Source organism: Pithys albifrons, chromosome 3, assembly GCF_047495875.1.
Source record: "Pithys albifrons albifrons isolate INPA30051 chromosome 3, PitAlb_v1, whole genome shotgun sequence".
NCBI lineage: Eukaryota > Metazoa > Chordata > Aves > Passeriformes > Thamnophilidae > Pithys > Pithys albifrons.
This window is the reverse complement of record NC_092460.1, coordinates 16,626,587-16,654,183: the sequence shown is the minus strand read 5'-3', so window position 1 is coordinate 16,654,183 and position 27,597 is coordinate 16,626,587. Positions and strand designations below refer to the sequence as shown.

At 46.5% G+C, this 27,597-nt stretch overlaps 2 protein-coding genes across 2 annotated transcripts in view; one reads left to right on the top strand and one right to left on the bottom strand.

The window, feature by feature from the left end:
- Nucleotides 1-27,597, bottom strand: part of DNAH1 (dynein axonemal heavy chain 1) — a 68,967-nt gene that overhangs the window by 11,457 nt on the left and 29,913 nt on the right. Inside the window, exons 27-56 of the mRNA XM_071549726.1 lie at nucleotides 27,394-27,507; nucleotides 26,590-26,778; nucleotides 25,453-25,558; nucleotides 24,276-24,389; nucleotides 23,812-23,961; nucleotides 23,237-23,323; nucleotides 22,945-23,131; nucleotides 22,743-22,834; nucleotides 22,112-22,266; nucleotides 20,325-20,502; nucleotides 20,015-20,209; nucleotides 19,221-19,340; nucleotides 18,441-18,599; nucleotides 18,061-18,165; nucleotides 16,806-16,946; nucleotides 16,190-16,350; nucleotides 15,338-15,495; nucleotides 15,030-15,203; nucleotides 14,625-14,663; nucleotides 13,373-13,551; nucleotides 12,368-12,598; nucleotides 10,857-11,053; nucleotides 10,349-10,484; nucleotides 9,018-9,226; nucleotides 8,129-8,300; nucleotides 7,581-7,772; nucleotides 6,941-7,051; nucleotides 5,676-5,861; nucleotides 816-1,007; nucleotides 206-373 (exon numbers count right to left, since the gene is read on the bottom strand). Coding sequence (XP_071405827.1) covers nucleotides 206-373; nucleotides 816-1,007; nucleotides 5,676-5,861; nucleotides 6,941-7,051; nucleotides 7,581-7,772; nucleotides 8,129-8,300; nucleotides 9,018-9,226; nucleotides 10,349-10,484; nucleotides 10,857-11,053; nucleotides 12,368-12,598; nucleotides 13,373-13,551; nucleotides 14,625-14,663; nucleotides 15,030-15,203; nucleotides 15,338-15,495; nucleotides 16,190-16,350; nucleotides 16,806-16,946; nucleotides 18,061-18,165; nucleotides 18,441-18,599; nucleotides 19,221-19,340; nucleotides 20,015-20,209; nucleotides 20,325-20,502; nucleotides 22,112-22,266; nucleotides 22,743-22,834; nucleotides 22,945-23,131; nucleotides 23,237-23,323; nucleotides 23,812-23,961; nucleotides 24,276-24,389; nucleotides 25,453-25,558; nucleotides 26,590-26,778; nucleotides 27,394-27,507 — 4,597 coding nt within the window. The remainder of the gene's footprint in view (nucleotides 1-205; nucleotides 374-815; nucleotides 1,008-5,675; nucleotides 5,862-6,940; nucleotides 7,052-7,580; nucleotides 7,773-8,128; nucleotides 8,301-9,017; nucleotides 9,227-10,348; nucleotides 10,485-10,856; nucleotides 11,054-12,367; nucleotides 12,599-13,372; nucleotides 13,552-14,624; nucleotides 14,664-15,029; nucleotides 15,204-15,337; nucleotides 15,496-16,189; nucleotides 16,351-16,805; nucleotides 16,947-18,060; nucleotides 18,166-18,440; nucleotides 18,600-19,220; nucleotides 19,341-20,014; nucleotides 20,210-20,324; nucleotides 20,503-22,111; nucleotides 22,267-22,742; nucleotides 22,835-22,944; nucleotides 23,132-23,236; nucleotides 23,324-23,811; nucleotides 23,962-24,275; nucleotides 24,390-25,452; nucleotides 25,559-26,589; nucleotides 26,779-27,393; nucleotides 27,508-27,597) is intronic.
- On the top strand, nucleotides 1,486-4,767 carry LOC139669854 (HAUS augmin-like complex subunit 3). The gene is made up of 4 exons (XM_071550690.1): nucleotides 1,486-2,739; nucleotides 2,915-3,354; nucleotides 3,898-4,114; nucleotides 4,516-4,767. Exons 1-4 carry the CDS (start codon nucleotides 1,486-1,488, stop codon nucleotides 4,765-4,767), a joined length of 2,163 nt encoding a protein of 720 aa, XP_071406791.1.

Below are 27,597 nucleotides of genomic sequence, written 5' to 3'. Positions count from 1 at the left end.
GTATTGCTTATGTCTCAGAATATTATAGGCTGATTTCTTCTATTTTATCATGTTAATGGGGTTTGAGGCTTTGGCTCTGCTAAGGCTTGGTCTGAACATTGTCCTGATTTGCAGAACATGTTGATTCCCAGCATCTCCTGCAGAAGAGAGCTGTTAGTACTGTGTTCCCAAAAACCTAAAGCAACTGGGTCACATGGTCTCTTACCCGCTTGGGCTCCACGACTTTGGATACAAAATGGTACTTGTGCATGGCACGCACCCACTGGCAGATGGAGGTACAGGCTTTGGAGACCTTAGCAATGGCAGCTGGCTGAAACTCCTCATTGTCTATGTAAGGCTGGATGGCCTTGATCACACTGTCTGAAATATTGTCCTGCAAGGAAGAGTGAAAGAGAAAAGAGATCAGTGATGAGCATACTATAGATCTGATTAAGAAAAATCTCAAAGAGCTTCCCTCACTGGAAGCAGCCTGGCCCAGGAGCTGACAGGGTGGTTAATTCATCACGCTGGAGCAAGAGGAGTTAAATTGCTGCATGTTCAGGCCTGGGAGGCACAGCTGTGGGACTGGGCAAGTCCCTTCCCATACCACTTCCATCCAGCTCTTCAACATGAAAAAGAAGAGGGACAGAAGGGGAGGACCTGTGTGCCCAAGGCAATGAAGTGCAGCGAGCTGACACTTCCAGGCCAAATATTCCCTCCTCCTCAGTGCTGCTGAAGGGTGTTGCCCACAAGGAGGTCTAAGTTTTATTGTATGAGAAGGATGTATGTAAGGCAGTATCTGATTCCAGTCACAGCCTCCTTCTGCCACTGCTTACCTTATTGAACTCAGTCAGGCTGTTCAGGAACTGCATGGGGTCCTGGAGAAGGGCCCTGCCTGGCTCCCAGTAATCATCCACCTTGGTACCTATCTTTTCTCCTGCCACTTTTCTGGGCTTTATTCCTTGCATTATGCAGACAGCTTCAATCACTATCTTCACACCAAGGGGAGGTCGCTGCAGTGCTCGTACCTTCAAAAGCCAAACAGAAACAGTGGGTTGACCTGGTTCTCTGGGAGATGAGGTGCTCATCCCTCCTTCAGCTGGACCAGAGGACACTGGGACCAGGCAGCACATTTAGAGGATGCAACATATAGGCAGGAAGGACAGAGGTATTTGAAAGCAAAGCTGGTTATCAGAAAGGACATGGAGCAAACTACATATAGGCTGAAAAAGCCTGCCCTGATACTCTGATAGGTGTATCTTACAGGCTGAAAATATCTTGGCAAAGAAGCTAAATCTGTATGGCCCTGGGGAAATGGGATGCAGGCTCCTTTATCCTTTGTTCTATGGGCTCTTATTTGTCTTGTACCCCACCAGAGCAATGCTGAACCCTGTGAGCTGGTCTTCAGCATTTGTGGAAGGATGGCTTGAGTCTCTCCTCAAGCAGGCACTTAGGAGTGCTGCTGCAGCACCCCTGAGATGACTGTGGGTGTCAAGACCCTTGAGGATGACTCCTGCTTTTTCTCTTCTAGTGCTGACTATCCTTGTCATGTCCAGCCAGAGACACTCCCAGGCCTTCCCACTGAACACTGTCAGCAGAGCAGCAGACTTTATGGCAACGCTGAGGCTGATCTACCCTCAAGCAGACACCCTCTGTGAGAAGGACTTTGAGTGGCTCTATGACTGCCCTGAGACAAAGCAGTTCCTCGAGTGGTTCTGCAGCACAGTAAGTGAGGAGAATGTGCTGAGCCCAGCTGAGGTGGAGGCCTACGATGCCCTGCTGGCTGCGGGAAAGCCCATCTTGGAGTGTGATGTCCTTGAGGAAGTGCTGCAGATGTGCTGCCAGGTCCTACAGTCCCAGAGAATGATACCGGATGACAAGGGTCCCTCTCTGGAGGACCTGCAGCAGGAGCTTCAGGAGCTGAAGGACTATCATGACCTTCAGCTCTGGCGGTACAGCAAGCTGCTGGCTTGGGCACACAGGCTGCAGAAGGAGCAGAGGTATTTGGATGAGGAGGAGAAAGTGGTGAAGCAGGACTTGAGGATGGCTCAGAACGACTTACAAATTAAGATGTTCCAAACCAGAGCTGTTTTGAGCCAGGTCAGTAAGGCTGCAAAGGAGCTGACAGAGTGTCATGGGAACATGGGGGAAGGCCAGCTGCAGGCACTGCTGTGCCAGGTGGATCTTGGCCCTTACATACAGCTGGAACAACAGGCCACTGATGAGTTTGAAAGGTTCATTCAGCAGGTCCTACCAGGAAGTGTTCAGAATCCAGATGTTTGGGAAGAAAATGCACAGGGAGAGAGCACCCAGAAGGAAGGGATGGAGGCCGGGACACAGATGGACTCATACTGGGAAATATCAGAAGGAAGAAGAGGAGTTTCTTATCAAGAATGCACAAAGACACCATGTGGAGTGGCACCAGCAAGTCAGGGAATACAAGGATCAAGGGCAGAGTTGCTAGTGGAGGAAAAGAATGAGAGGGAGGTGTTGAGCATGGGGGGTAAGGAGGAAAGAGATGACAGCCAGGAAATCACAGATAAAATGAACACCAAGAAAACGTCAGTGCTAAAAAGCCTTGGTATTGATGAAGATGAGCTACTAGAGGGCCAAGACAGCTACTGGAAGCAGCTGGGCCGAATAGAGACAGCACATATCTGTGCCCAGAGGGAGGTTATTGTCATGTCAGCAAAAGTGGAAGGCAGACGTGCTGCGTTGGAGTGGGCCCAGAGGACTCTGGAAGCTCTTGAGGATAACCAGGTAGGGCCAGTGCCCCCGTTCCTCCACCATCCTTTGTGGCAGGGTCTGCCTCTGCTGCAGGCAGTCCCTTCTGCTGAACGCTGGAGCACAGCTGACATGACAAGAGGGGGTGGCAGAGCCAGGCAGCACAGGGGTGCACCCTGACACCAGCCTATCTTGTCTACCCCCTGCACAGCATGCAGTTGAGGCAGAGCTCCAGGGCCAGGCCAAAGTGCTTCAGAATCAGCTTCGCACTCTGCGCTTCAACATCACACAGACTCTGACCCACCAGTTGCCACCCCTGCTGAAGGCAGAGGCCCGCCATGCTTGCCTGCCTGTCCTGCACAGGCACCTCAGCCTGGAAGCTGCCCGTCTACAAAACACTGCCAGGAGGCAGGAGGAGGCAGCTGCATGGCTGTTGAGCCAGCAGAGCCGCCTGGATCTGCTGGAGCTCCAGCTGAAACGTGAGAAAAAGGAGCTGGAACAGAAGGCTGCTTGGCTGGGGGAGATTAAAACCACCATGAGGGAAGCCCAGACCAAGTGGCAAGAGCAGCAGAAGTACATCAAAGATGCCAGTTCCTCCCCAAAGGGTTGTCTGCGCAAATGGATAGACCCAAAAGACCTCACTGCTGTACGGTAAGGGCCTGGGGCAGGGGGCTGTGTGCATGAGGAACAAACTACATGTGGAGAAGGTGGCATGGGAATGGCCAAAGCAGGCAGCAGACACAAGCTACCAGGCAGTTTAGCAGTGCTCTTCTGCCAATGCAGAGTCACCTTGACTAAAAATAATCAAAAAATGAATACGGAGAACAGTTTTTCTGTTAAAGTGGAGAGTCTAGAAGCATGAGGAAGCACAAGCTGCCTGTAGCAAAACCTTTCTCTGGCTAGGTGCACTGCACTGACTGGGGTTTCTCAGTCTTCCCCACATAGCTCTGGAGTAGCTGGTGCTGGTGTCTGCCAGGAAGGAGCCACAGACTGGCTCTTGAGACAGCCTGGTCCTTTATGGCACTCTTCCCAGAGATCTATGACATGAGGTGCTCACTGGGAGTGGTTTTCTTGTCACTGTTGACCCATATCTGGGTGCAGTCCAGTCTTACAGTGCACAATGACCTCTGAGCTCTGTTCTTTCTCAGTGTTGGCACTGTACTCACACCTGTGGCTGGCTGTTCCCTCCTGCAGGCTCTGGGACATGCTGATGCATGAAGATCAGAAGAACCAGCCTCTCCGCAGCTATGAGTCCTTAGAAGCCAAGTGCTCCCAGCTGGCTAAGAACAAGAGGGCATGGAAAGCCCAGCTGGCAGCTCCTATGCCCCAGGTACCTGCTCTGGAGTCTTCTACAGAGGCGCTCTACTGGCAGCTGTACAACAGCTCCAACCAGCTGCAGCTTTCCTCGCCGGTAAGGAAGCACTCCTGCTCTGTGGGCCTTGCCGGGTGGCAGAGGGCTGGGAGTCAGAGCCCTCTGTCATCCTCCCTGGGTACAGGGGGCAGAACTCACTGCCCCTTAGCCCACAGAGAGAGAGAAAGTTGCTTGCCTTATACCAAAAGCTATCCAGTGAGGCAGTGGTTGGCTGAGGGACACAGGTGATTCTCACTGTGTCTCACATGTGCTGTTAAGTGTTGAGATTAGGTGCCTTAGCCAAGGTGTTCCAGTAAGCTACCACTGTTCCTTGGACTGGGAGTGTTTAGAGGCTGGGGCTGTATGGGTAGTTTGTTTCTGGTGGGCTGAGCTTGTTCCAGAGGTGTGAGGAAATCCCCCTCTTTCTGCATGTTCACATGACTTTGGGCTCTGCCCCTCAGGAGATCACCAGGCTGATGCAGCAATTGAACATCATGCAGGGCAAACTCTACCAAATGCTGATGGACCTCCTGAGGGACTTGCAGATCAAGCGCAGATCTCTGAAGAACCCCATCCTGCAGACAGAGCGCAACCTTTATGTGTATTTTTACTGCAGTGAGGATCAGCTGAGAGAGGTGGTGGAGGAGCTCGAGAAGCAGGCATCAGCTTCTTCCAAAGGACCCCTAATGGAGCTGCCCCACGCAAAGGAGTAGGTCAAAGGGATGGTTGCTCCCTGCCATAGTAGTATTGTCTCCTTTTGGTTGGGATAGGTCCTTAATCCTGGACTGGGAGAGAATTCTTGTGGTCTTTGTTCCAGTGCTAGGTTACTTGGGCCATGGCCCAGCAGCTGGGTTTAAAAGAAGCAGCAGTTTCCAAAAGCTGGGTTAAACGTGTAAGAAATTGATGCATTTTTTGGCATTGAAGACTTGGATAGACAAGACACTTCTCATGTCAAGTCTACAAGCGGATGGGTGCTGTGTGAGTGGACTGATACTGTCTCTGTCCCACCTCTAGGGGAAAGGACTTTTGTGTCCTTTGTAGGGAATAAAAATGTCTATTATTCACAACTGCAGAGCAATATGCTGCCCCTGTGTGGTGAAACCTTGTACTTATTGAGTGTGCTCTCTGTGCTACAGGCTGTGATGCTTGCCAGACTCAGAATCATCCTCTTTTTCTTTTACTATCCTACTTGAAGCCAGCATTCCTTAAATGCAGCCCACTATGTTTGCATTGCCCAGGCCTGATCCCATTTCAAAAAGCCTGTGGATTCAGTGTGCTGCTAGCTCTGTCCCTGTGCTGTGCAGTCAGTACTTAGGGTTCCATAGTGGTACCTCCTGCCTACACCCATGGAGAGGCACCATGGGGTGAACCCTCCTTCACACCCTCTCCAGGACAAGTTGGAAACACTGAGGAGCCACTTACTGCCTCTGCCTTTTAATTTTCACTGAAGGAGTGAAGGTGAGAAGCTGCATAGGCAGCTGCTCAGACCGAGCCCAGGGGGATGGATGGAGGTGCTGGAAAAGGCTGGATGTTGCAAACCTATTAGAGGGGAATTGCTGCAAAGTGAGAGGTTGTCCTTGACCAAACCCAGCTCTTCCGCCCTCTCCCTTGACACAGTTACCTCTGTAACATCATTTCTGTTGAGGTTCTTCAGGCTGGCAAGAGCAGCATCCAGAGCTGGGAGGGCTTCAGCCAAGTCCTTCTGAGCATCATCTGCAATGGCTTGGGCTGTCTGAGCTTTCTCATTGGCCTTTGACTCCTCAGCCTGCACAGCACTTCTTGTCTCTTCAGCCACAGCCGTGTCCACCTGCAATACCAGAGACAGCCTCAGAAGTGTGCTGGAGGCACAGCACCCCTGTAGGGGGTAAGGTAGGTAAGGATCACAGCTTGTGTATATTCTTCCAGCAGAGACTACGGGGACCTAACTGCTGGAGGGGATCCCTGTCCTGCATCATACTGGAAAAAGGTTCTTGTCAGCCTGTATAAACCATCCACAAGCTTCAGCTATGTCTGTGCCTGGAATGGTGTTAGTCTTGCAGGAATTAGCTGCTCTCCCCCTTTTCCGATTGGCATGTGGAGAGGATGCACAGGCCTGCAACTTTGTAGGGAGATGGAGGAGTAAGAAGATATGTTTAGGGGTTTGTTTCTAAAACTGTCACTTCTGCCAACCCCCAGGGTTAAAACATTACCAGGAGGCATAAAGGAAATGTGGAATATAGCCAAATCCTTATCTCTTAATGTGGAAACTTAGGAGATTGCAGGCTCTTTCCTCTCTGCGTGCAGAGCTGTATGATGTTAGTGTCTTGTCTCTGTCTCAGTGTGGCCATACCACAGGAGGAGATGGGCAGGGAAGAACATAAGGAGAGAAGGCAGTGACAGCCAACACAGGACTGTTCCCTTCCTGCAGTGGCATGACTGTGTGATGATCACTGACATTTGGGCTAGCAGGGGCAGACTGCAGCTGGATCAGCAACCTGGGGATGGGATGTAGGAGTGATCCTGTTCAGCCACACCAGTCTGGACTTAGAGCTGCTCAGGGCATCTGAAGATTGTGTTAGGAGAATTGCTAGTCAGTTCTTGCAAGGGCTAGTGAGGAGAGGGAGGTGGTAGCTTGGCTAACTGACTCCTAGGTGGTGGTTGTAGACAGGGGCATGTGAGCCACCGCTTCTGCCAGCAACGGGTCCCCACCAGCAGCAGATCAGGACTCCACCAGAAGGCAGTCCTTGCTGGCAATGCTGCTCTGCACAAACACACGCTGTGCCAAGTGGAAGCGTTTTTACAATAGATCTAGCAGGACCACAATCCCTGCCAGGCCCCCCAAACTTTGTGCCCAGTCCAGTCTGAGCAGTCAAAGCTGGGAAGTGCACGACTGCCCAGGCACGGTACCTTCAGCTGCTCGATGGTTGCCTCTGTGTCCTTGGCTGCCTGTGCCAGGAGAGGGCGGGAGGACTCCAGCTCCTCCTGCATCTTTGCTACATCCTCTGCTGTTCGCAAGAGCTGCGGAAGCAAAGGAGAGGGAGAGTTGGGCAGCAGCCACAGAAAGCCCCAGGAAATGGCTGTGCTGCCTTGAAGGTGCTCCCTGCCCAGTGTCAGGCTCTACAAAGCAGGTCTTGCCCTGGTCCCTGCTTAAGCAACAATCTGACACTGGTGTGCTTATGAACAGTAGTGCCTAATGATGCCTGCACATGTTGGGTATAAGCTCATGGCAATAAGGCAGCAGAACAATGTTTCTGTTAAAGGCCTTCCAATTAGAAAGTTAATAAGGAACATCCTGAGAAATGAGGTCTGTGGTCCTCAAAACTGGGGACCATTATTCTTTTAGAGCTGGTTACAGACTCAGACCCTTCAGAAAGATTGGCCTGGGCAGAAGGCATAATTCTCACTTGCTTTAGCCTTTACACAGGAGATGTGTAGAGCATCTCACTGCATCTCTGCAGCTACAAATTCACTGCTCAGAGTATAAATACACTCTGCTCAGAGTGAGTAAGGGGTGGCTCCAAAGCTCTCCTGGGTGTGAGGAACAAACCTTGTCCAGGCCACCTTTCATCCTGTTTTTGGCAGTCTTCAGTTCCTGTTGCTTCCTTCCAATGAGGGAACTGAAGATGCTGAGGAACTCCAGGTAGCTCTTGGGAGTGATATAATTGTGTCTGCCCAGCTCTGCTAGGTACAACTGGGACTTCTTTGCCACACTCTCATGGATTGCTACACATACTTGAATCTAAAAGGAGAAAGGAAAAAACCAATCTTATTCAGCACTGAACATGTGGTAGACAAGTCTATGTGAAGCCCAGAGAGAGCACAAAGGGCTTACAAAGAGCCAAAGTATACAGTCACAGTAGGGCTTATGTATGTGTGTTGGCTTCAGTGTCATAGAGAGGTGACAAACAGCCATGCCTGTTTAAAGGCATACAAAAACTATCCAGTTCTGCATTTGAATGACCCTTCTCTCAAACATTTCTGCTGCAGGGTAGAAACTTTCTGCAGGTGTGCCCTGCATCCATTTTCTTGATGTATCTAGAGACATGGCACACTGAACATATAGGAACAGTGTATTCTGTTGAGTGTGGCACCTACCATCCCACTGATATCTTCATTACCAGTACCAAGAAGTGGGATTTCATTCAAGAAGGAGGAGGCAACGCTTTGCAGGGCTTCAGCAGGCCACTGTTTGAACCAGTCGATGGTACAGCAGTTCACAAGAGAGGGGAACTGCCTCAAGCGTGCACGGAAGACTTCTCCAATTGGGCTGAGGGTTAGGCATGCAGAAAAGATGTGTTACAACCAGGTCTAAATATAAGGAAAAATAGCCATCCTTGCTCCAGAACCACCCCCAAGTGGGAAGAGAAGTGCAGAGTAAGAGGAACAGGAATACACCCAAGGAAGGAGGGAAAAGGGGAATGCAAGTTCAGGCAGTGAACTGCATGACCTAAGGTACATGTCTCAGCTCACTCCTTGGAAACCCTCTGTATAGTCTGGAAGTATTAAGATAATAGTAGGGTGATATTTTATGGGTCCCTCCCTAGGGAAAACAGTTAAGGTGTAAGAAATTAATACCCCTGTACCTTCTGGTATCTCCCCTGCAAGCAAGCAAACTGCTCATGGACTGCGCACTAGATTCATGAGTAAACATAGTGCAACTGAGCCCCAAATTCAAGTAAGGTTTTTTAACAAATAGCTCAATGGTGCATGAACGAGGAGGAAGCTTGTATTTAATCTGGATCACATAAAATCATATTGTTGAAATTTTCAAACTTCATCTTGAAACCAATGAAGTGTAAAAACAACAAAAAGAAAACAATATCCAGATCCAGGGGAAGGTGGTATGCGAAGCATACCTATGTTTCTCCTCGTCCTCCACAGTCTGGGGGTGGACATAAAGATCTCATTACAAAGCGACACAAGGCAAAGGAGGAGGAGGCAATAATTAACATTAAAAGCATGGAGTCCTGGGCCTGAACTGTACCTCATGCACAGGACCATGTGGATATTGCTGCGGACCCGTCGTGTGTATGCAGCCATCAAATTGGCCTTGGTGGGCTGCTGCCCTAGATCTCGAACAACAGGCTTCATAGCTGTCATGATCTGTTCTTGGTCATCAAGATTGTAGATGTTGGGTACGTCACCAGAGTTGAGCAAGTTGTTGATATCTTCAAGGAAGGATTCATTTTTAATCTAAGTAGATGATAGGTTAAAAAAAAAAAGCAGTTTCCTAAGTCAGAACACAGTCGTGTCTCACATGTCATAGAGATAATTTCTGAATAAATATAGCCCTCAGTCTGTTATAAGAAACCATTTATGTGATCACTTGGCTCCAGTAAAAGCACACTCTGACTCTTGTCCAGCAGTTCCCATTAAACAGCCATGTTAGCCATTTCAGGGGTGGGGGGTGAGTCTGAGAACAAACCTCCTTATGTCCATTCACTGCCTCCTTACAGACAAACTGAGCTCAGGCCCTCACTTCCTGCCTTGCAGTGACTCTGCTGGCTGCTCTGGGTGTTTGTTCCTTCACCACAGAACACTTCATTATTAAAATAAAACTTATCAATGTGGGAGACAAAGTAATTGTAGGGATGTGTCACAGTCCGTGGGATGATCTCCCTCCAGCGCTACACTCACCTCTCCACCTTTGCTAAATCAGAAATACACAGCATCCATCTCCTTGACTAAATGCACCCTCCCGTGCCCCTCTGGTCCCGCATATGCTTCTTGCTGCAGGGAAAAGGCTGCAAGAACAAGCAGCATTTGACTGATGCTCATCTCACACCTTAGGACTCTGCCAAATAGGAATGGTTCCTATGATAATGAAGGCAGTGAAAAAGCCTATGGAGAACATAACTGTGAATTCCGGAACTTGGCCTAGTCACTAGCAAATTACAGTTCATGGTTACAACCCAATATTACACTGTGGAACCAGCAGGTCCTAAATCTACTGCTGTCTTTGAAAAGAAAGAGAATCATGTTGCATAGGACTTCTATATCAGTGGCCTACGTCGTGCTTAGCTTCAGGCAGCTGGGTCTAAAATCTTTGAACCTACCAAACCCTTGGATGGAGCTAAAAGAAGCTTCCTTGAGCAAGAGAACAATCAGCCCACTAACACACAGCTCTACAGTCCCTACAGTATTTATTGCATCACTTCTAGTTTTCCTGGGGCTTTTTCGTAAGATAATGAATGTAGGCTACTGAAGAAATACAAATTGTGTGGGGTTTATATCAAGCTCCTCAATCCCTTCAGGGGCATTTACTGAGCTTAGAGATGTTTCTGTCTCCTTTCAAGATGGAATCCACTCCTGTACCTGTGTGTCTACAAATAGGAACGTCTTGGGTAGACTTTGAAGGCCTGCCTTCATCATGATCTTCCTCACGTCATCTCGCCATTCTGTCATACCATAATTCTTGGACAGTTCGATCTGGAAGCACTCGTACTCTGCACTAAAGGAAAGAGAAGCCTGTGGAGTCACATCTAATTAAAATATCCTCTTCTGTCAATCCTGAGTATGTGTTGTGGGCTCAGGGGGAAAGGACTCAAACAAGTTGTTTTCCTACAATGAGTCCTAAGCACATGCCTGTCCTCATGCATATTCAACCACCAATCCAGGAGCATGTTTTTCTCAAAGCTGAGCTAGCTAGAAACCCAGTGTAGAGGTGCATGTTAACTGAGCCCTAACTCTTGACTCATTTGAGGAGTCAGCTGCTGGAAAAACATGTAATTGGTAGTGGAAAGGGCAGAAAAAGAGATTCCCTGAAGGCAGCCCCAATGGAGCTGCTCCATGATACAGGCATAGGTAGGAGTGCACTACTTACATGTGAGATGCCAGTCTGGTGAGGGACTGTCTCCCACTTCCCCCAACACCCAGGAGAAGAGCATTCCCTGGAGCCTGCCGCAGAATCCGGCTGATTCGGCAGATGTGCTGTATCGCATCCATGAAAAGCACAAGCTTCAGCTCTGGGGTGTTGTTTTGATTGTACTCTTCCAGGTAATCCTCAATCACAAGCTTCAGCTATGGGCAGAAACACTCAATTGTGGCTACCAGACAAAAGCTATTGTGCATAGGGGGGCTGATTGTCTGCACACACAGCCCTGACTGGGAGAGAGCACAGCCTGCTGCTCAGCAGGGTCTGGGAGCAACTCTCCTCCATATTTTTATAGGAACTGCCATTGGACTGGCCTGAATTTAGTAAGTGGTGGTAGCAGCAGCTGCTGAATGGTGACTAACTCAGGCCAGTGACTAAGGTCTGCTGTTCCTAACTGTGCTGTTTGCCTGGGGAAACAGCAGGGTGTATTTAAAAATAAAATAGCTTATGGCTGCCTGATCCATACTGCTCCAGGGCCTCCCTCTGTGATAGTTTCCTCACTCTATAGCTGACCAATGCCTGCTCCTGAGTCCTGTGGTTAGGATCCTGGCTGGAAAGGGCAGGTGCTGGAAGAAAACAACACTGGCTGTAGATGGGTAGAGAAGCGTGCTCCTCTCCCAGTCCAGCCATCACATCGAGCAGTTGCAGGAGCCATTTCTCCTGCCCTTTCTAGGGCTCTTTTCAACAGCACCCTCAGGCCAGAGAAGGAGATGAAGCATGAAAACATCTGGGATTTGATCCTACCCCCTCAGCAATCTCACTGTGAACTTGGGCAAGCAACAGCAGCTGGAATTCATACAGTGCTGGAATCCCTGTCTAGATGCCAAAGTCCTGTGTGCGGCAGCCTGTAAGTCTGGCTGTCTCAGCTGTGCTCACCTCAGTGGGGGACAGGCCTACCTACTTTGCAAAAGGCATTGGAAAGCTCAGTTAATTACCAGTCCTTGTCACACAGCTATCACAAGAGGAGAGACGACAGGATAATCATCTGTTTCTGATAATGAGTGCAAAACGCACTGCTCATTGCCTTTGCTTAATTACCACTATCGAAGTACTCACAGTATCTCCTTCAACAGGGAATCTGGCAGTAACATTAATTACTTGTAAAGGTCAATTGTGAAGTCTTTAATGGCAAAAGTAGTATTGTTTGGGGGTAATGTGCCATTTCTTTCCAGCAAATTTCACTTTTCAGTCCCAAGTGTGGCTCATTTCAGGGATTTGGCATAGCAGGCTGCCTCCAGGATTGAAAAGCAGAGGCAGCTTGTTCTATCTCAATCCCCCATTTTACCAAATACAGCTACTATCCATACATGGAGTAGGATTTCACAGGAGATCTCTGGAAGGGTTTGTGGTTCCAGACATCTTCAATTACACAAGCTCCATCATTATTATTGTTTTCCTTTGTTTACAAAAGACTTGGAAGACGTGAACACTGTTCACATCATGATTTCCAGGGTTCTTACCTTTTCCTGGCTCTCAACTGCTTTGTATAGTCTGACATTGGCACCTGGGTCCATGAAGTCCCCAAACAGAAGTGGCTGAGAGGGGATGACCTCCTCAAAAGTGGTGCCAAACTCCTCCATCTTCTTCCTCATTAGGTTGTCAAACCAGGTCCGGTCCTCCTCATTGACCAAGCGATCACAGAAGACCCGGCAGCTCTCATGATACCACAGTCTCAGCAGGTCCAGTTTGTCCTGGTAGGAAATCCAAGCAAAACAGCCCACGTGAAAGAAGCAGAGAAGTGTTATGAGCATCACTGTCAGGAATGCTGGTTCCTGCTCAGCATGTGGCCAGATCCACTCCTGCTAGAAGGCAGCTGGAGCAGAGAAAGAACTGGGCGGAGGAAGCTGCTTTTCCTTCTCCTCTCAAAATCAACTCTTGTCAAAACAGCTGCTGTGCAGAGAGCTCATTACAGCTTTGGCTAATCCCCCCTCTATTTGTCAATATGTTGAGCTTTCTTTGAGAGACTTAAATTTTATGTTCTTTGTTCTTATCTTTCCCCAGTTTGATTTAATTTTTAGTTTTCTTGTGTTTTGGGGGAAGATCCTTTTATTTGGCTGGTAGCACAGAACTAGGGTCCTAAGTACTTCCTGTAATAAGTCAATCTGTACTGGCCAGACTGGAGCCAAAGCAAGGTCCTCAGGATTGCCGAAGGGGCATAAACCTCCACTGACACAAGCAGGTAACAGAACACCTCTGTCCCTGTGTGATCCCCTGGCTGGTCCCCTGAATGGGTGGGGCTGTGTTGTACTGACTCACCTGTTTCCATGCCAGGGGCTGAGGTGAAAGGAGGATCTGTTTACTACTGGTATCAGACAGTAACCAAAGTGGGGGCCACTTCATTCATTGAGCAATACCAAAATGCAGTTTCAATGGGAAATTGAAGCCTGTTTGCAGGCCTACGGACTCAACTAGAACATTTCTGGTCTTCCCCTGGGTGGCACAGATGTGCTGATGGAAGGACTCACCTCCATCTTGCTGGGCTCAGCCATGAGCATGCCCTGGAACACCTTGGAAAGGTCTCTCAGGTTGAAGGTGTAGTGTGACTTTGCTGGTGTGGGCAGCAGCTGGGATGTGATGGTCAAATACATACAGATTGTGGCATCGACCAATGGCTCTTTCAAGTCTTTGACTGCAACTGCTCCTGCTGCAGAGACAGAGGAAGTGGGAGAGGATGCCAGTGTGGTGACTGAGAAGTTCCTACCAGTGCCGGAAGGTGGCACTGAGCAGCAGAGGTGCTGGCTAGGACTTGGCCAGGAACACATTTTTGTCTGCTTTCTTCTGCAGAGACTGTGAAGGACCTGGCCAAGCACCTGCTCACTGCAGTGGACAGTTCCCAATGAGTTTTTCAACTAAAGTGAACCAGATTTGGTGATGGAAGAACTTCTCACTATGATGCTGCAATGTAAAGGCTTCATGCCCCTCAGAAATAGAGAAGAGACTGCCAGAAAGGTAATTGATGCCCACCTGAAATACTCCAGAGAGGTTTTCCTTCTCCTTTCTTATACTCCCACAGTGGAATCTCAGCTACTTTTAAGATAGAAGGTGTGAGTGCCCTCTTAGTTAAACCCTCTGCAAATCATTATGCTCAGCAAATGCAAAGACACTGAGGAATAATTTCTTATGCAATAGTCTGGAAAGGTTTAAACACAGCTGCCGGTTTTAGAGCTTTTTTTTTCTCTCAATGAAGTTTATTACAAACACTCCTTAAGAAGCAGAGCCCTGTGCCACCCCAGCATTTAGCACTTTTTTGCATTATTTCCAAAGTTCCTTAATTTCTATTTAAATCACAGCTAGATGTTTCACTGTGCCCCTGACCTCACAGTCAGGTACTGGTGCTTCTGAATATTGCAAGCATCCAGCAAGCTCTGCTTTGCTTCTCTCATAGCTGACTATTCTCATTGCTTTCTACTGGCAGATTTACAGATGAGGGCACATTTGCAAATATGATCCTAAATTCCCACCCTGTCAAATACAAGAGGACTCATTTCACTCCAAATTAACCCTTTTTTAGTGGGTGGCTGTAGCACCATGCTCAGATCCACCCTGCTCAGCTGTCCACAGGCTGCAGCAGATGGAGAGTAACAGAAGGCTGTGCTTCCACAGAAATCTGTTGTCTGGGCAAGCGTCTGTCTGCTGAAAACACAGGTAAGCTATACCATGCTGTGCCCAGCAGCTTGTTCTGTTCATGGTCTCTCTCATCTTTCTGCCTTTACTTACGCACTGGAGTTCTGTAACTTTTTTCTCCTAGTAGTCCATCTAGAAAAAGACAAAAAAATGAAATTCAGCTTTACCTGCTGAGGTGAAAGCTACTTGCATCATCCATCACAAATAAAATTCTCTTTGAAAGACCCAGACTATATGATACCTTATGAAACAGTGAGAGCTAAAGTTGAAGTTTGCTGATTTGCAACAGCACAGTTTGGCGCTGAGACTAAATAGTGTATGAGTTCTCTGCTAAGATTCATACAATGCTTTTCCAAAAGCATCTTCAAGTTGCCTGCAAGTTCCAGCTTCTAACACTTTGATCAGACCATCAATATTAATCCCTCCCCTTCCAACTCCCATTATCAGCAGATTGACTTGCAACATGAACAGAAGGTGGCAGTTGTTTGAAGGACTTACCCATCCAGCTGCCAAGGATGTTGCAGAAGATAGTCTTCTTGCTGCTGTCATCCATCTCAGTGAAGGAGAGGTAGTTGAAATGGCGAGTGAAGCGCGGAGTGACAGGATTCCTTCCCCCTCCAGGAGGTCCCATGGCACAGACAAAATTAATATCTACTAGATGCTTAAAAGTACCTTGAAAAGTGCAAAATCAGAAATGAATGCTAAGTTGTAGCTGAAAACCTTTGCCACAAACCTCCACAGGAAGGTGCTTCTATGGAACAGACCAACTTTCGCCAAGAGCTCTGGGCACAGGATCTGGGTCATACCAATCTGCTTCCGGTCGTACCAGCCCTGATGGTCCATCCACTGCCGCAGAAGCTCGATGGGTGGCTGAGCACCATACTGCTCCAGCATCGGCATGTTCATGTCATCAATAAAAAATACGAAGTACCGACCAACCGGAGGCCCAAACACACCCTTCCTCCTGTAAGGAGAGGACTCATGTAAGGACACAGGACAACTCCTATGGCAAAGGTACTCCTAACTTGATCCAAAAGCACCTTTTTTGTCCAGATGCTTCCTGGGTCAACAGTTTCAGCTATTCTTACACTTAATATACTCCTTTATATGGGCCTTTACATGGAAAAGATATGGAGCAATGTCTGAGGCACTCGCTTCTTTCCAAACACAAGTGAAATTTTGTCTACTTATGCACAATGTCAAATAATAAATAGGGGTAAATAAAAGCAAAACTTGAGCCTATGAATCTGTTGGAAACTTCAAACCAGTGGCTGACCAGGGGAGCGAAATGGAAGCTATTAACTGTGGGGAGTGGGACTGCGGGTGGGCAGCCACATTTTCTCCCTTCATCACTTTCTATAAAGATCCCACACCAGGGTTTGCAAACACCTGTGCTGTGAAATGTAGTATTTCTGGAATAACTAGAATTGGAGCAACTTCTACAGACCCTCACTAATCCTTCTCACTTTCTTGCCATTATAGCAAGCTTTTACTGGCACCCACAATCCCAGCTCAGATGGGCTATGCATCCTATTTGTTATCCACAGCTGTACATGCTTACAAGCTGCTTTGGGTCTTGGGATGAAATTAAATGGTCAAGTTGACAGAAATTCTGAGCTCAGGGATACTGCCTTCACACACAAAGAAAGGAATCTTGCCTCTTATCCAGTTTGCTGTCAATGAGATCCTGGGTTTGGTTAGCAGAGGTGCGTGCTGAAAACATCAGGAAGTGGGTGATGAATTTGTTAGGCAAGTTCTTCAAAAGCTTGTCTGTAATTGTGAGAGTCTTCCCTGTGCCAGTGGGACCAATGCAGAGAACCTGGAAGCACAATCAACAATGCAGCATAAACCCAGGCTAGCACTCTGTTTCCAAGTACTGACATTTGTTGGAGGAAATGCAGGTTACTGCTCACTTAGAAATTCAAAGCTTGGGCTTGTTTCTTCTGTAAGGTCAGCTGACCAACAGATCTCTTGGTATGGATGGAATCCAACCAGAGAAGTATGAAATGGAACTGTAGGAAACAGGTAAAGAGGGATGGTGATGGGCTATCTAGCAATTGCTGCATTTTGACTAAACAAATGAGTGTCACACTGGCACAGTGCCTTGGGACTGAATGGAGAACTCTTAGTGCTTAAGCACAGACTTTGAGCAGAGAAATACAAATTCCTGAGAGTGGGGAATAACCTCAAAGTGTCAGGGAGCTCTTAAGTTCTGACTGCATTGCAAGAGGAAAAGGTTAAATCAAAAATTCAAAGGCAAAGCTGGGTACATACTGGCTTATAGTTGGTGAGCAACAGCTCCAGCAGATGTGCCATGCGGACTGTGTTCATTGTGGGCACAATAACATCACAGAAGTTGGTATCTGGAACCATGGTGAACTTTGCTGTAGGGTCCATCCACACCTCCCAGTGCACCTGAAAGAGATGAGTCTGCTTAGAGAGGGCAGTCTCATCTACCTCTTACAGGGAAAGGGAAACTATTTCTGCAGTTTTCCCTGTTACCACTCCTTGTGTATTAGCTTGGATTCTAATGGGGAATTCAGGTTTCCAGCCCCTCTGTCTAGTCTTGCCACCCTTATCTTTCTGTATGGCAATGCTATGAGTGTTTGACTCATTTCTATTGAGAAAGAGCCCAGGAGTAAGAGGTTATTGCTCCAGCAGCAACAGACTTGTCCTCCCTTCTGAGAATCGGGACCAAAGCGGAAAGGAGCACTTGTATTTCCAAGAATGGGAATTCTGGCCATGGCAGAGGGCCGACAAGGGCTTAGCTGGGATCCTGCCTTCACATTTGGTACCATCAACCACATTGCACTCAGAGGCACGTGAGGTTCTGTACTTGTACAAGACATGGATGGCTTCTGCTAGATTCAAGCCACAGATGAACCCCCTAGAGGTCACTATACAACTGAGATAGAGGTTCTGCCAGGGATGTGCTGGAGAACACAGGAGAAAATCTGTATTCCTGACCACACTGGCAGCTTCTGTTAAGCATTTGATGCTCATGTAGGGCTCTTTTCACTGATTTCAGTAAGAGAAAAATTTTCTCTCTTTTTTTACTTCCTTTCAGCCCAGAGGCTGGTGACTGTCAGTCAAGATGGCCCTGACATGCCCTACAGCTGTCTCCTGTGAAAAAAATGGCATATTTCTCTGCCTTGCTGCTACTTGAGACTCTGCTGTTGTGCACTGCTTTCTAACATATGCAGACCTATCCACCTGAGCTTCTCCTTGTCCTTCTCCAGCAGCTGCACCTGTAGAGCCCTCTCACTTCCTGAGCACTGACAGAGGCACTCAGGTCTCAATTGACCAGTCCGTGGCTCGGATTTGAAAGATATACTTCACAACCCTGAGGGCAAGAAACTGCCTGCTTGATTCAGCAAAAAAGCTTAATTTGGATTTAAACATTCTTGTTTGGTTCCTATAGGCCTTTCTTATTCACCCTTGATGAGAAAATCCTATCAAATCCTGCAGGACTTTGCTGCTTTCTGGTTCTTCCCTACAAATTACCCAGCTTGGAGGTGAAGTATTTTACCTCTCTAACGACCTCTTCATCCACATCCTCTTCAGTACTGCTAAGCCCAGCATCATCCAGTTTATAGTCATAAACCAGTCCTTCTTCTGGGAAAAGTAATTGGATCTGTGAGGAAAAGGCTGTGGTGAACCTGGTTGCCACTCAGCTGAATTCTGTACTACTTCAAGAAAGACTTACTAATGAGATACTGCCCAGGCCAGGGGGCTCAGGTCTCTCCCAGAACTTCCCGCTCCAGAGGTCCCTTTAAGTTTGAGGCAGTGGTATACCAGATGCCAAGAGGAAGTCCATCCAAAGCCTCCAGACATTCAAGAAGCTTTGAGCTCCAACCCTCATTACTAATTCCTGTATAATGAGAGAGGATCTGCTCTTCCTTTACTCACCTTTTCCTTTGCCATCTTCTTTCGGAGCCACGAGCTGAAGGCCATGCAACCCTGGGAATCTCCAGTAGCGCCCACACTCCAGACCAAGGCAAATATAAACCAGGGTTCAATCAGCTCTCCCATACGAGCAGCCTTCTCCCGAGGAATCGTCTTAATTCCCTTAGAACCAGAGACAAGTGGAACAAAAATTCTCAGGCATGGTTAAGGCCCATGAAACACAGACTCTTCTTAATTTGCTCATAATTCTATTCAGTTTTATGTAGCTTTATCTAGCCAGCTTTACACAGGTCTTGTTAATATATTCTGTGGATTAAAATTTGTTGTTTTATTGGCGTACTTGAGAGACTCTCCTTGCTGAACTAACGTCACTCAACAGGAGCTGGGAGAAGAATTTAGTCTTAGGTTTTTAATTTGAAAATTGTCCAGCCTTCTTCAATGCTAACTCTCAAAGGAGCTGCAATCTGAAGTGCATCACTGCTCAGCTCTGATCTACACTTTCCACTTATTCTCCAATTCCCTCTGCTATAAATAAAAGTGAACTTCTGCCCTCCAGCCTGGTAGGCATGGAGCTTATCTTTTGTTCCTTCAGTGGGCAGAGCATAATCCTTCCAGGTTTACCTGTGCTTTGCAGGATGTTGTATTACTTCTGCCACATAGATGAGCTACAGCATGACCTTTCTGCACCAACATCTTGTTCTCTGGTGACTAACCCTCTGCATGACTTGGTGTCCTTAAGAGTTACAGGCAGAAATGATAGTGATAGAGGTAGCAAAATCCTACCTTAATGGGAATGAAAGGCTGATACAAACATTCTAAGAGCACGAGGAGGCTCCTTGTGAGGTTACTGTCCGTTGAGGCAATTATCTCCTTTACAGAGCTCCGGACAAAGTCGATGGCCTCCTGCAAGGAAACGCAGGAACAGCTCGGTGTTAGCAACACAGTTATCTTTCATTCTACCTTCTTGTTCTGGTTTCTCCTCATCCCCCCTCATGCTTAGTAGGGAGAGTGTGACTGATAATGATGCCATTTCCAGCTGCATCCCAAGTATCACTGTTTTGACTGGAGAAAAGCCAGGCAAAACCCTGGGTTCAGTTTTAACCCCAAGAAACCTCTGGGCCTGCCTTTTGTTTCTGTGCAATAGCGATGTGCATCTTGTGCCATCATTTCTGTTAAATGGTGTGCTCCTTTCAGAGTCTTCCTTTGCATCTTCAGGTTATTCATTACAATAATGGCTTAGCAGCGGAGTAGAAATAACAAGACTTGTTCATACAATTTTCTCCCTGGAGTTACTCCACTGCAAGCAGTGGAGCTGCACATGGGATGATTTTGTCCAAAAGATAATTTTAAAATGAAATAAAACAAACTATAATGACCAATGAGACTAAGTCACATCTACAGGGATCAGTGAGTAACCTCTATTAAACCCAGAATATTCAAAGAGCAGTTTGTATGCTGGTAGTCTGAACTGCTCCCACAATGGAATTTAAATCCAGACCTTGACAAGTCTGGGCTGGTTGATATTCAAGTTGACAAGCTTGAAGCCCTGGAAATGCTGGAATGGCACGGTAGCTCACCTGGAGGAATCTCTTGAAGAGAGATGCTAGTTTCTGCGAGAAGCGCTGCATGATTTCTGGCATATTTTTCAGCCAGCATTCAACGAAGGGCTCCAGCCCCAAGATGCTGGGTTCCAGGTAAACCATGCCACAGCGGGAGACTGTGGCAGGGGAGGCAACAGCCAGATCCTGGACTTCAAACATCATGGTCATGCTCTGGAAATTGTAAAAGAAAAGGAAGGATAAGGACTTGGTCACCTTTGATACATCTTTCAGTGCTGGGAGGAAGGAGTACAGATAACAGGAAGCAAAAGGAAGAGGGATGAGTTACCTCTGTCATCTTGATGATTTCCCCTGAGCTGAGGCACAGCTTCTTATTGTCATCTAGCACTGTGTTCATGTTCTCAATCCACAAAGCATCAACTGGCCCATCAAACATATACCACTTCCTGTTGGTGTCACTGGCCACAGTTCCCTGGCGCATGAGTGTAGAAAAGATCCCATCTGTCCTGAAAGGTGAGAGGAAGGTAGGGCTTGGATCATTTTGGTTTTGTTGAAATCAATGGCAAAGTTCTCATCATATAAGGCAAGAGAGGCAGAATCTTACCCTGGGTCATCTGTCCAAGGATACCCGTGCCTCCCTTGTTGATGACCTGAATAAAGGTCCACTTCATTCCTTTTTTTACTGAGACAAACATCTCAGACTGAGTGGCACCATGAAACAATTTCTTTGGGCATTAGGATCTGGAGTTCATGTCATTCAACTATAAAATGTCAAGCTTCCCTTTAACATCTCTGTCCTCAATGAAGAGTTAAGAGGCCTCACTAACACTCAGTTCAGATCATAGGCAGGTTATCTGCTCTCTGGAGGTGCCTCTTTTTCTCTACCAAGTGTAAAGGCAGACTCAGGTTACAAGGATAAATCCAGGCTAAAGAGCATGACCCTACCCTCTTTGGAGTTCCCCATCTTGTGTGAACATAGGTGGTGCTGGAGTTGGTGAACAGGAAAGCAGACACAAAGAATGCTGCCTGTTGACAGCAAGAACTTAATCTATACATGGAAATCTGGAATGCATTTGGATAGACTCTACTCCTGCTATTAAATAATTATTTGTTATTTTTATAATGCTAGTGAATTCCAGGGTATTGTTACCGAGATCAAGGGAAAACAGTCTGTTCTAAAGCTCAGCTGATTAAAACAGATGGATTTGTCTGTAAATAAATCTTACATGGCTGCTGTATTTTTCTTTTTGTCATGTTGATGTGCCTGTGTGCTGCCCTTGCATAGAGTCACATCATAAATAAACTGTTGAGCTTAATTGGAACATTCAATAAAATGTCCTTCAGTAAATACACACCAGATCCTAAGTTGGGAAGCTCTAGTCTCGACATCAGTAATGTTTACTTGCTTGCTCTTTTCCTAGAGGGAGTTAAATTCATATGTATTTAGTTTCCCTCATTTTACAGAACACAATCTTTAGCTTTGCCCCTAAGCAAGTGGTGGCTGACAGGGCCAAAGGGAGATTCACACTGCTTCTCACACCTTAGATTCTGGATAAAGTGAGCTGCAAAGTCAACCTCAGGTCACATATGAAAACATAAGCAGTAGGACCTGGATGCAAAGAGGGCAAATGGGCTATTGGTTCTTGTTTCCAAACCATGCAAGCAAGGAGGAGCCCTGGTAATGGGAATGAAATGCCTCTTTATGCCTGAAAGTCATTCCTCATCATTCAAGGCTACCAGGGCATTTATACAGAACAATTCAAGTGCACAGTACAGAGGTCACTTTTCTTCAGAAGCAAAGCAAGTGTTTTTAAGCTGCTGTGTCTTAGAGCAGGGGCATGTGCTCCAAAGCTATTGAATTATTGTTAGGCAGTTAATGCTGTGAGCTGAGCTGCAGGAACTGTCTGGGCATGTGCTGGCAGACAGGCCAAGTGCACAATAAAAGATGTCAGCTTAAATCTCCGTGACTGGCTGTTGTAGTTTGGTGAGGATAAGGACTTGGTTGCTTCTGGTTTTATGCCACCACCCTAAACAGTTCTCAGCCTTGAAGAGAAGACCCTCAAGACCAGAAAAGTTTACCATATGGAAGGGAGGAAAGAAGGTTTTGTACTTTACCACTCATGCGTTAGCAAGTTGAACTCTCCATAAAGCTGGCCCATTGTGATGGATTTGGGATTCAGCACAAAGTAGCTGATTGCTTCGTAATTCCCACCACTGGCTGCAGGCTGACCTTTCAGTGATGTCATTGCAGCTGCCAGGACTTCATAACTCTGCAAAAGCAGGACAGCCAGAGAGTTAACCGCCACGGCTCCAGAACGACAAAGCCTCTTGCTCTCACAGCAACTGCATTCCAAAGGCAGTGAGAAAGAAGATTAAGTGAAGGGTAATATAGTAAGAAGATGCCTGGCTGAAATAAAAGCACAGAAGTAAAGCATTCTACATGCAAGGGAGGAGGAAGTTATATCTCTCATGCAAGAGGCCTGAAGCACCTCGAGATGTCAAAGTATGTCTCAGCCTTAGAAACCTGCAGCAGAGCTAACAAGCCTCAGTCTGATCTGACAATTTTAAAAGTGAACCAGTAACATACTTCCCCATGGCTATAAATCATTACTAACAGGCAGCATCTTTGTGCCCTGACTTCCATCTGAGAGAAGTTAGAAATGCCAGAATGTGAGTCTTCTGTGAAACTTAACCCTCTGAATCACTGGGATGGTTTGCTGGGGCCAGCACAGTGTCTCATCTGTACCTTTGTCTTCCCAGAACCTGTTGGTCCCACCAGCATTAGGCCATGGCGAACCACGGTGGTCTCATACAGCTGGATGCACTTAGTCACAAAACCTGTAGAGAAAGATGCACAGTGGGTCTGGGAGCGTGTTTCTTTCCTAGGACAGCACACTGGGTTGAAAGCCCAGGCCCCGAAGGAGCTTGTGGAGAGCCTTTTCTCTCACCATCAACATCCTTCAGGTTCGCTCGGAGGCAGGATTTGCGGATGGCTTCTTCGAGGATGCCATAATCAACAGGTGTTTCTTTGATGTTTGGAAATAAATCTGAGACAATACCATTGAAAAGCTTGAGGTCGTCTTGCAGGAATTTGGGAACGTTGGCATCCTTAACAGCCCTCAGGCAGATAAGCTCCTGCAAGGATTAAAGAACTCAGAACTTGAAAGATCCTTCTTCTCTTATAAGGGTGCATAAAAGGCTGCATTAGCCTATGACGGTGTGAAGTACAAGAATATTTACCTCATCCATATCAGGATTCTCTCTTTTGAGGTTGCCAGCTGTTGAGATGACAGTCTTCACAGCTCTCATCCCAAAGTCATAGTGGTCCTGGAAAAGATACAGAGGAAACAATCTCATCTGACACAGGAGCATCACCTTAAAAAAAGAATAAACCTATGTTTGCACTTAACTAGCAGGTAAGAAAAGAAAAATGACAGAGATATGCCTTCAGAACAACTCCAAGTCTGCTTTCAGGATCTTTCAAACAGGTAACTAGTCCTTAGCTGTACAGACTACTAGTGAAGAAGACAAGAATAACTGCATGATGAAAAATCCTAGATGGAAGGCAAAACAGGCAGGGCTGCTTGGCCCAACTGTCCTGACACTGTAATCCTATCTAGGACTTAAGGCCAATGCAAGTCCAGCCACAGGTGCAGAAATGAGAATTAGAAAGAAGGGAGGAAGATGAAGAATGGGTATGGTGACCTTTTTGAGATATGCTATCACAAGGCACCAAGAGAACCATCCAGGTACTTTGTGCCTAGGCTGAGAAAGTTTCACGTTTAAAAAACATTCATGGACATTAAGGCATCCACCTGGGAGCTGAGCTGCTCTGACAGGAGCTTGAATGTTGTGGTGATCTTCTTTGCAATGACTTTGGCTTCATTAAACCCAAAGGAGTAGAGTGAGATCTCAGCAATCATGGAGTAATCTGGGACCATCATAGCCACAGGACGAAAGAGAGCCTGAAACATACAGATCCAACACAAGATCAAAACATTGTCGTTTCTTGGGTTTTTTACAGCAAACTGGAAAGGCTAAGTATCTATCCTAGACTGTTCAGAGGTCACAGCATGAGTGTGTCTGGCACCTGTCATCAGACTGCAGTCTGAAGAGTGCCATTTGCTTACACATGTGTTTCAAATCTCAAAGTGATCCTAGAAACTTTCCAAAAGTGTCACATCCTGACCCTTGTCACAGACACACTGGTGGGTCCAGGTTAGCAGGCAGTACCTGTATTGCCCCTCTGCTTTCTGTCTCTGCAGCCTGCCCTCCTCACCTTTAGGTTATCAGGCAGTTCAGTACGCCCAGCATACCCCGGGTTCATTGTGATGAAGACTGCACAGGATGGCACCAGTGGGATCTCTGTGCCCTCAAATATGAAGGTCTCCACCTGAAAAATTACAAGTATGATCATCCTCCAAGAACAGAACCTGACCTGCAGATTAAATAATGTAGCAGAATCTTCCAAGAAGAGAACAATTGTTTTCAGTAGTTGAATTATCAAGCACATACACACACAGCTGCCCACAACTGTAGTGACTCAAGCTGGTCCCACTGCAGGGAACCCAGTATCACCAACAATAATTTTCCCTGTAGAAGAAACTGGGCTCATGGAAGATTTACTGACAGGATAAAATTTTTTTCTGACTCTTGAAAAGAATCCTATCTCTCCAGCTGTAAACAAACATCTTTCCATTTATTTTGCAGTAGAGATCAGACCTGAATTAATTTGTGGCAAAAAGGGCAAAGGGAAACCTAAATCCTTTTTAAAGCTGTGTAGGTAGTAATTTCAGATGAGGAATAAAGTAATGCAGAAGAATTTACAGAGAGAAAGTTACTAATTCCCAGCCAAAGTCAAGGATATTCAGGTCTTAACCCTTCTGAGCCTCCAGAGAACAAAGCAGAGACTGGCTGCTAGACTGGCTGACACCTGAGTCTCCATTAAAGCCAACAATTCACTTTCCAGTGCAACACTGTATGTGCACAAATATGCATTTTTCTGCATGTACTGGGTTTTGTGAATCCACCAAAGCCTGGATAACATTTAGACAAACTGGGTGCTGAGCAACTCATGGCAGAACACTGGCTGCCTTTATCACAGCTCCAATTTTTATCAGCTCAGTGGATCTGTGTCAGTGTCTCCCACACCAAAGTCTGCTGGCACTGTAGCTCAAGCTGAGAGATACTTCAGCCCGTGAGAGTGTGGGGAAACTGTGGCAGCACCCACTAGGGTCACAACCCCCACCCTCAGCATGCTGACTATGTAATGGTCTGATATGATGCACCACAGCCAGGACATTGCTCAAACTCCAAGCTTAAGGATATCTGTCTGAGTCACCCCTGAGAAGTGAAGCTGGTCCTCCACGAAGGTGTGTGCAGGGACAAGGACTTACTTCAACTAGCTCAAGTGAGATTTTTTTGTCTGCCTTTGCATCCACATGTTCCTTACATACCCTCTGCTGCTGTGCCTTCTGGATGGTTGTGATCTGCTGGGCCACCACAGAGAGCACCTCGACATCGATGCGGTTGAACTCATCAAAGCAAGCCCATGCGCCTGAGCTGGGCAGGGAAGGAAAAATGGAGTCAGGAACAACACACAGGAGCAAACTTGCAGCCAAAAGTTCATCTAGATCTAGAAATTACAAATCCACACACTGGGTAGGTAAAACAGACTCAAAAGGCCCCTAATGTCTCATGGTAGGCAGTGACACAGCCACAGTGTCTTGAGACAGTGGAAGGGGCTGTAGCCCCTCACCCTGACTTTGCATCCCAAGCCATGTGATGAGTGACCATGGAAATATCTGATCCTATAGCCTGGGACAAACTCTGCATGTTATAGAGTTGAGCTTTAAAAAGATGTCATATTGAATTCCTGATTTGTACCTGAGCTGTAAGTCTAGCAGATACAATTTAGACAACTCTTGTGTCCATTTTTCAGAATTTGGAAGACTGTGTATAAAGCTGAAAGCATGCATATGAGGAAGGTGATCTTCCTATAAGCCATGGCTTAAGAAAGAAGTGAAATTACTTACAATAAAAATCTGAGAAAAGAATATTGCTTTTGTTGGAGTAACTAATTCAGATTCACCAGTGTGCAACAGACTAATTGGACCAGCTCTGTTTGAAACATAGAGAAGAGAGAAGCCTCTCTGAGAGGATCCCTCAGGGCTTAGAGCAGTCTCTCTTGGCTGCTCAGTTTTGAATATTCTCAGCAGACCGTCTTCTTCTTAAGATTAAGCAGCTTGTGGGCTGAATCTCAGTTCAACACATATGATATTAAAATAAAAGCCAAGGCTGGAAACATTTGCACAGGTGGATTAGTGCTTTGTGGATTAGTGCAAAGGATTTTAATTTTGCCTTAAATGAACAGGATCTCCTTTTATCTCTCTTTTTTTTTTCCAATTGGATCAGTTTTTCATCCTTTCTGGCTGGAATTTTGTAATCCTGGTTATTCTGGAGCTCATTAATCCCCTTACTAGGGTTTTGCTTGTTCTTTTGGGCTGCTGTGAAAAATACCCAGCAATTCCCAGTGACCAGCATCCCTGTATCCTACCCACTCCTCAATAATGACATGCAGCATTTCATTTTACCTGGCTAGTCCCTTTAAAAACTTTCCCATTGCCATAAAGTCAAGTTGGTCAGAGCAGTTGAACACTACAGTTTGGACTGCTAGTGCTTTGCCCAGGTCTTTTGTTGTTTCTGTTTTGCCTGTTCCTGCTGGTCCTGCAGGTGCTCCTCCAAATTTCAGGTGCAGAGCTCCTGTAAGTGTCAGATAACACCTACAACAGAGACCACATGATGAAAAAAAGCATTTGTACTGCTGATTTCAGTATGGGAGACATATGATCTATCCATCTGGAGACAAGGAGGAATCCATCATTCATTATTCTGCAAAATTGCTTTGATATGCTGCATTCTGCAAAGGAGTTAGCTGTGTGGCTTTGATTAGTATTCATGGAAGCCTGCATGGATAAATCCTTCTCCCGCTGGCTACAAATTTGCTCTCCAGAAAAAGGACAGTTACAAAAGGGTAAAACTATTATTTCTGCTGCATATTCTAGAATACTAGATGCTATCTACTGGTTTCTAGAAGAGTTCTTTAGCTATCAGGTGGTCATTTTATATGAGTCAGAGCACTACATTAAGAATTAGGAGAGTGAAAACAATCAGTCTGAGCACTGATCACTAGGAATACAATGGTAACCAATGCCGGAGTGTTCCTATGTCCTCATCTCAGGTAGTCCTTTACTGTACAAATGGTTTCTATTTACGTACATTAAGCAGTAGGACCTGCATGGTCAGATCCTTGGTTTAATCTTGTTCATCCAGAAGAAAAAAAAAGAAGAGAAAAGAGATAACAGATACACTTATTACCCAGAAAACAATCTCACTACCTGTCAGTGAGGGGTGTGATAACCAGACGACCAGTGTTCCCAAGATATTCATAGCCATAGAGAAATTCAGCATTGACTGCTCTGATGTACAGGTCCTCCCTGGTCCAGTAGTATCTAGTGATGAGTGAACATGACAGCAGAAAGATAAACACTGGCTAGCAGACAAAGCAGCGGCTCAGGAGGCTACAGCGTGCAGGTTTGGAG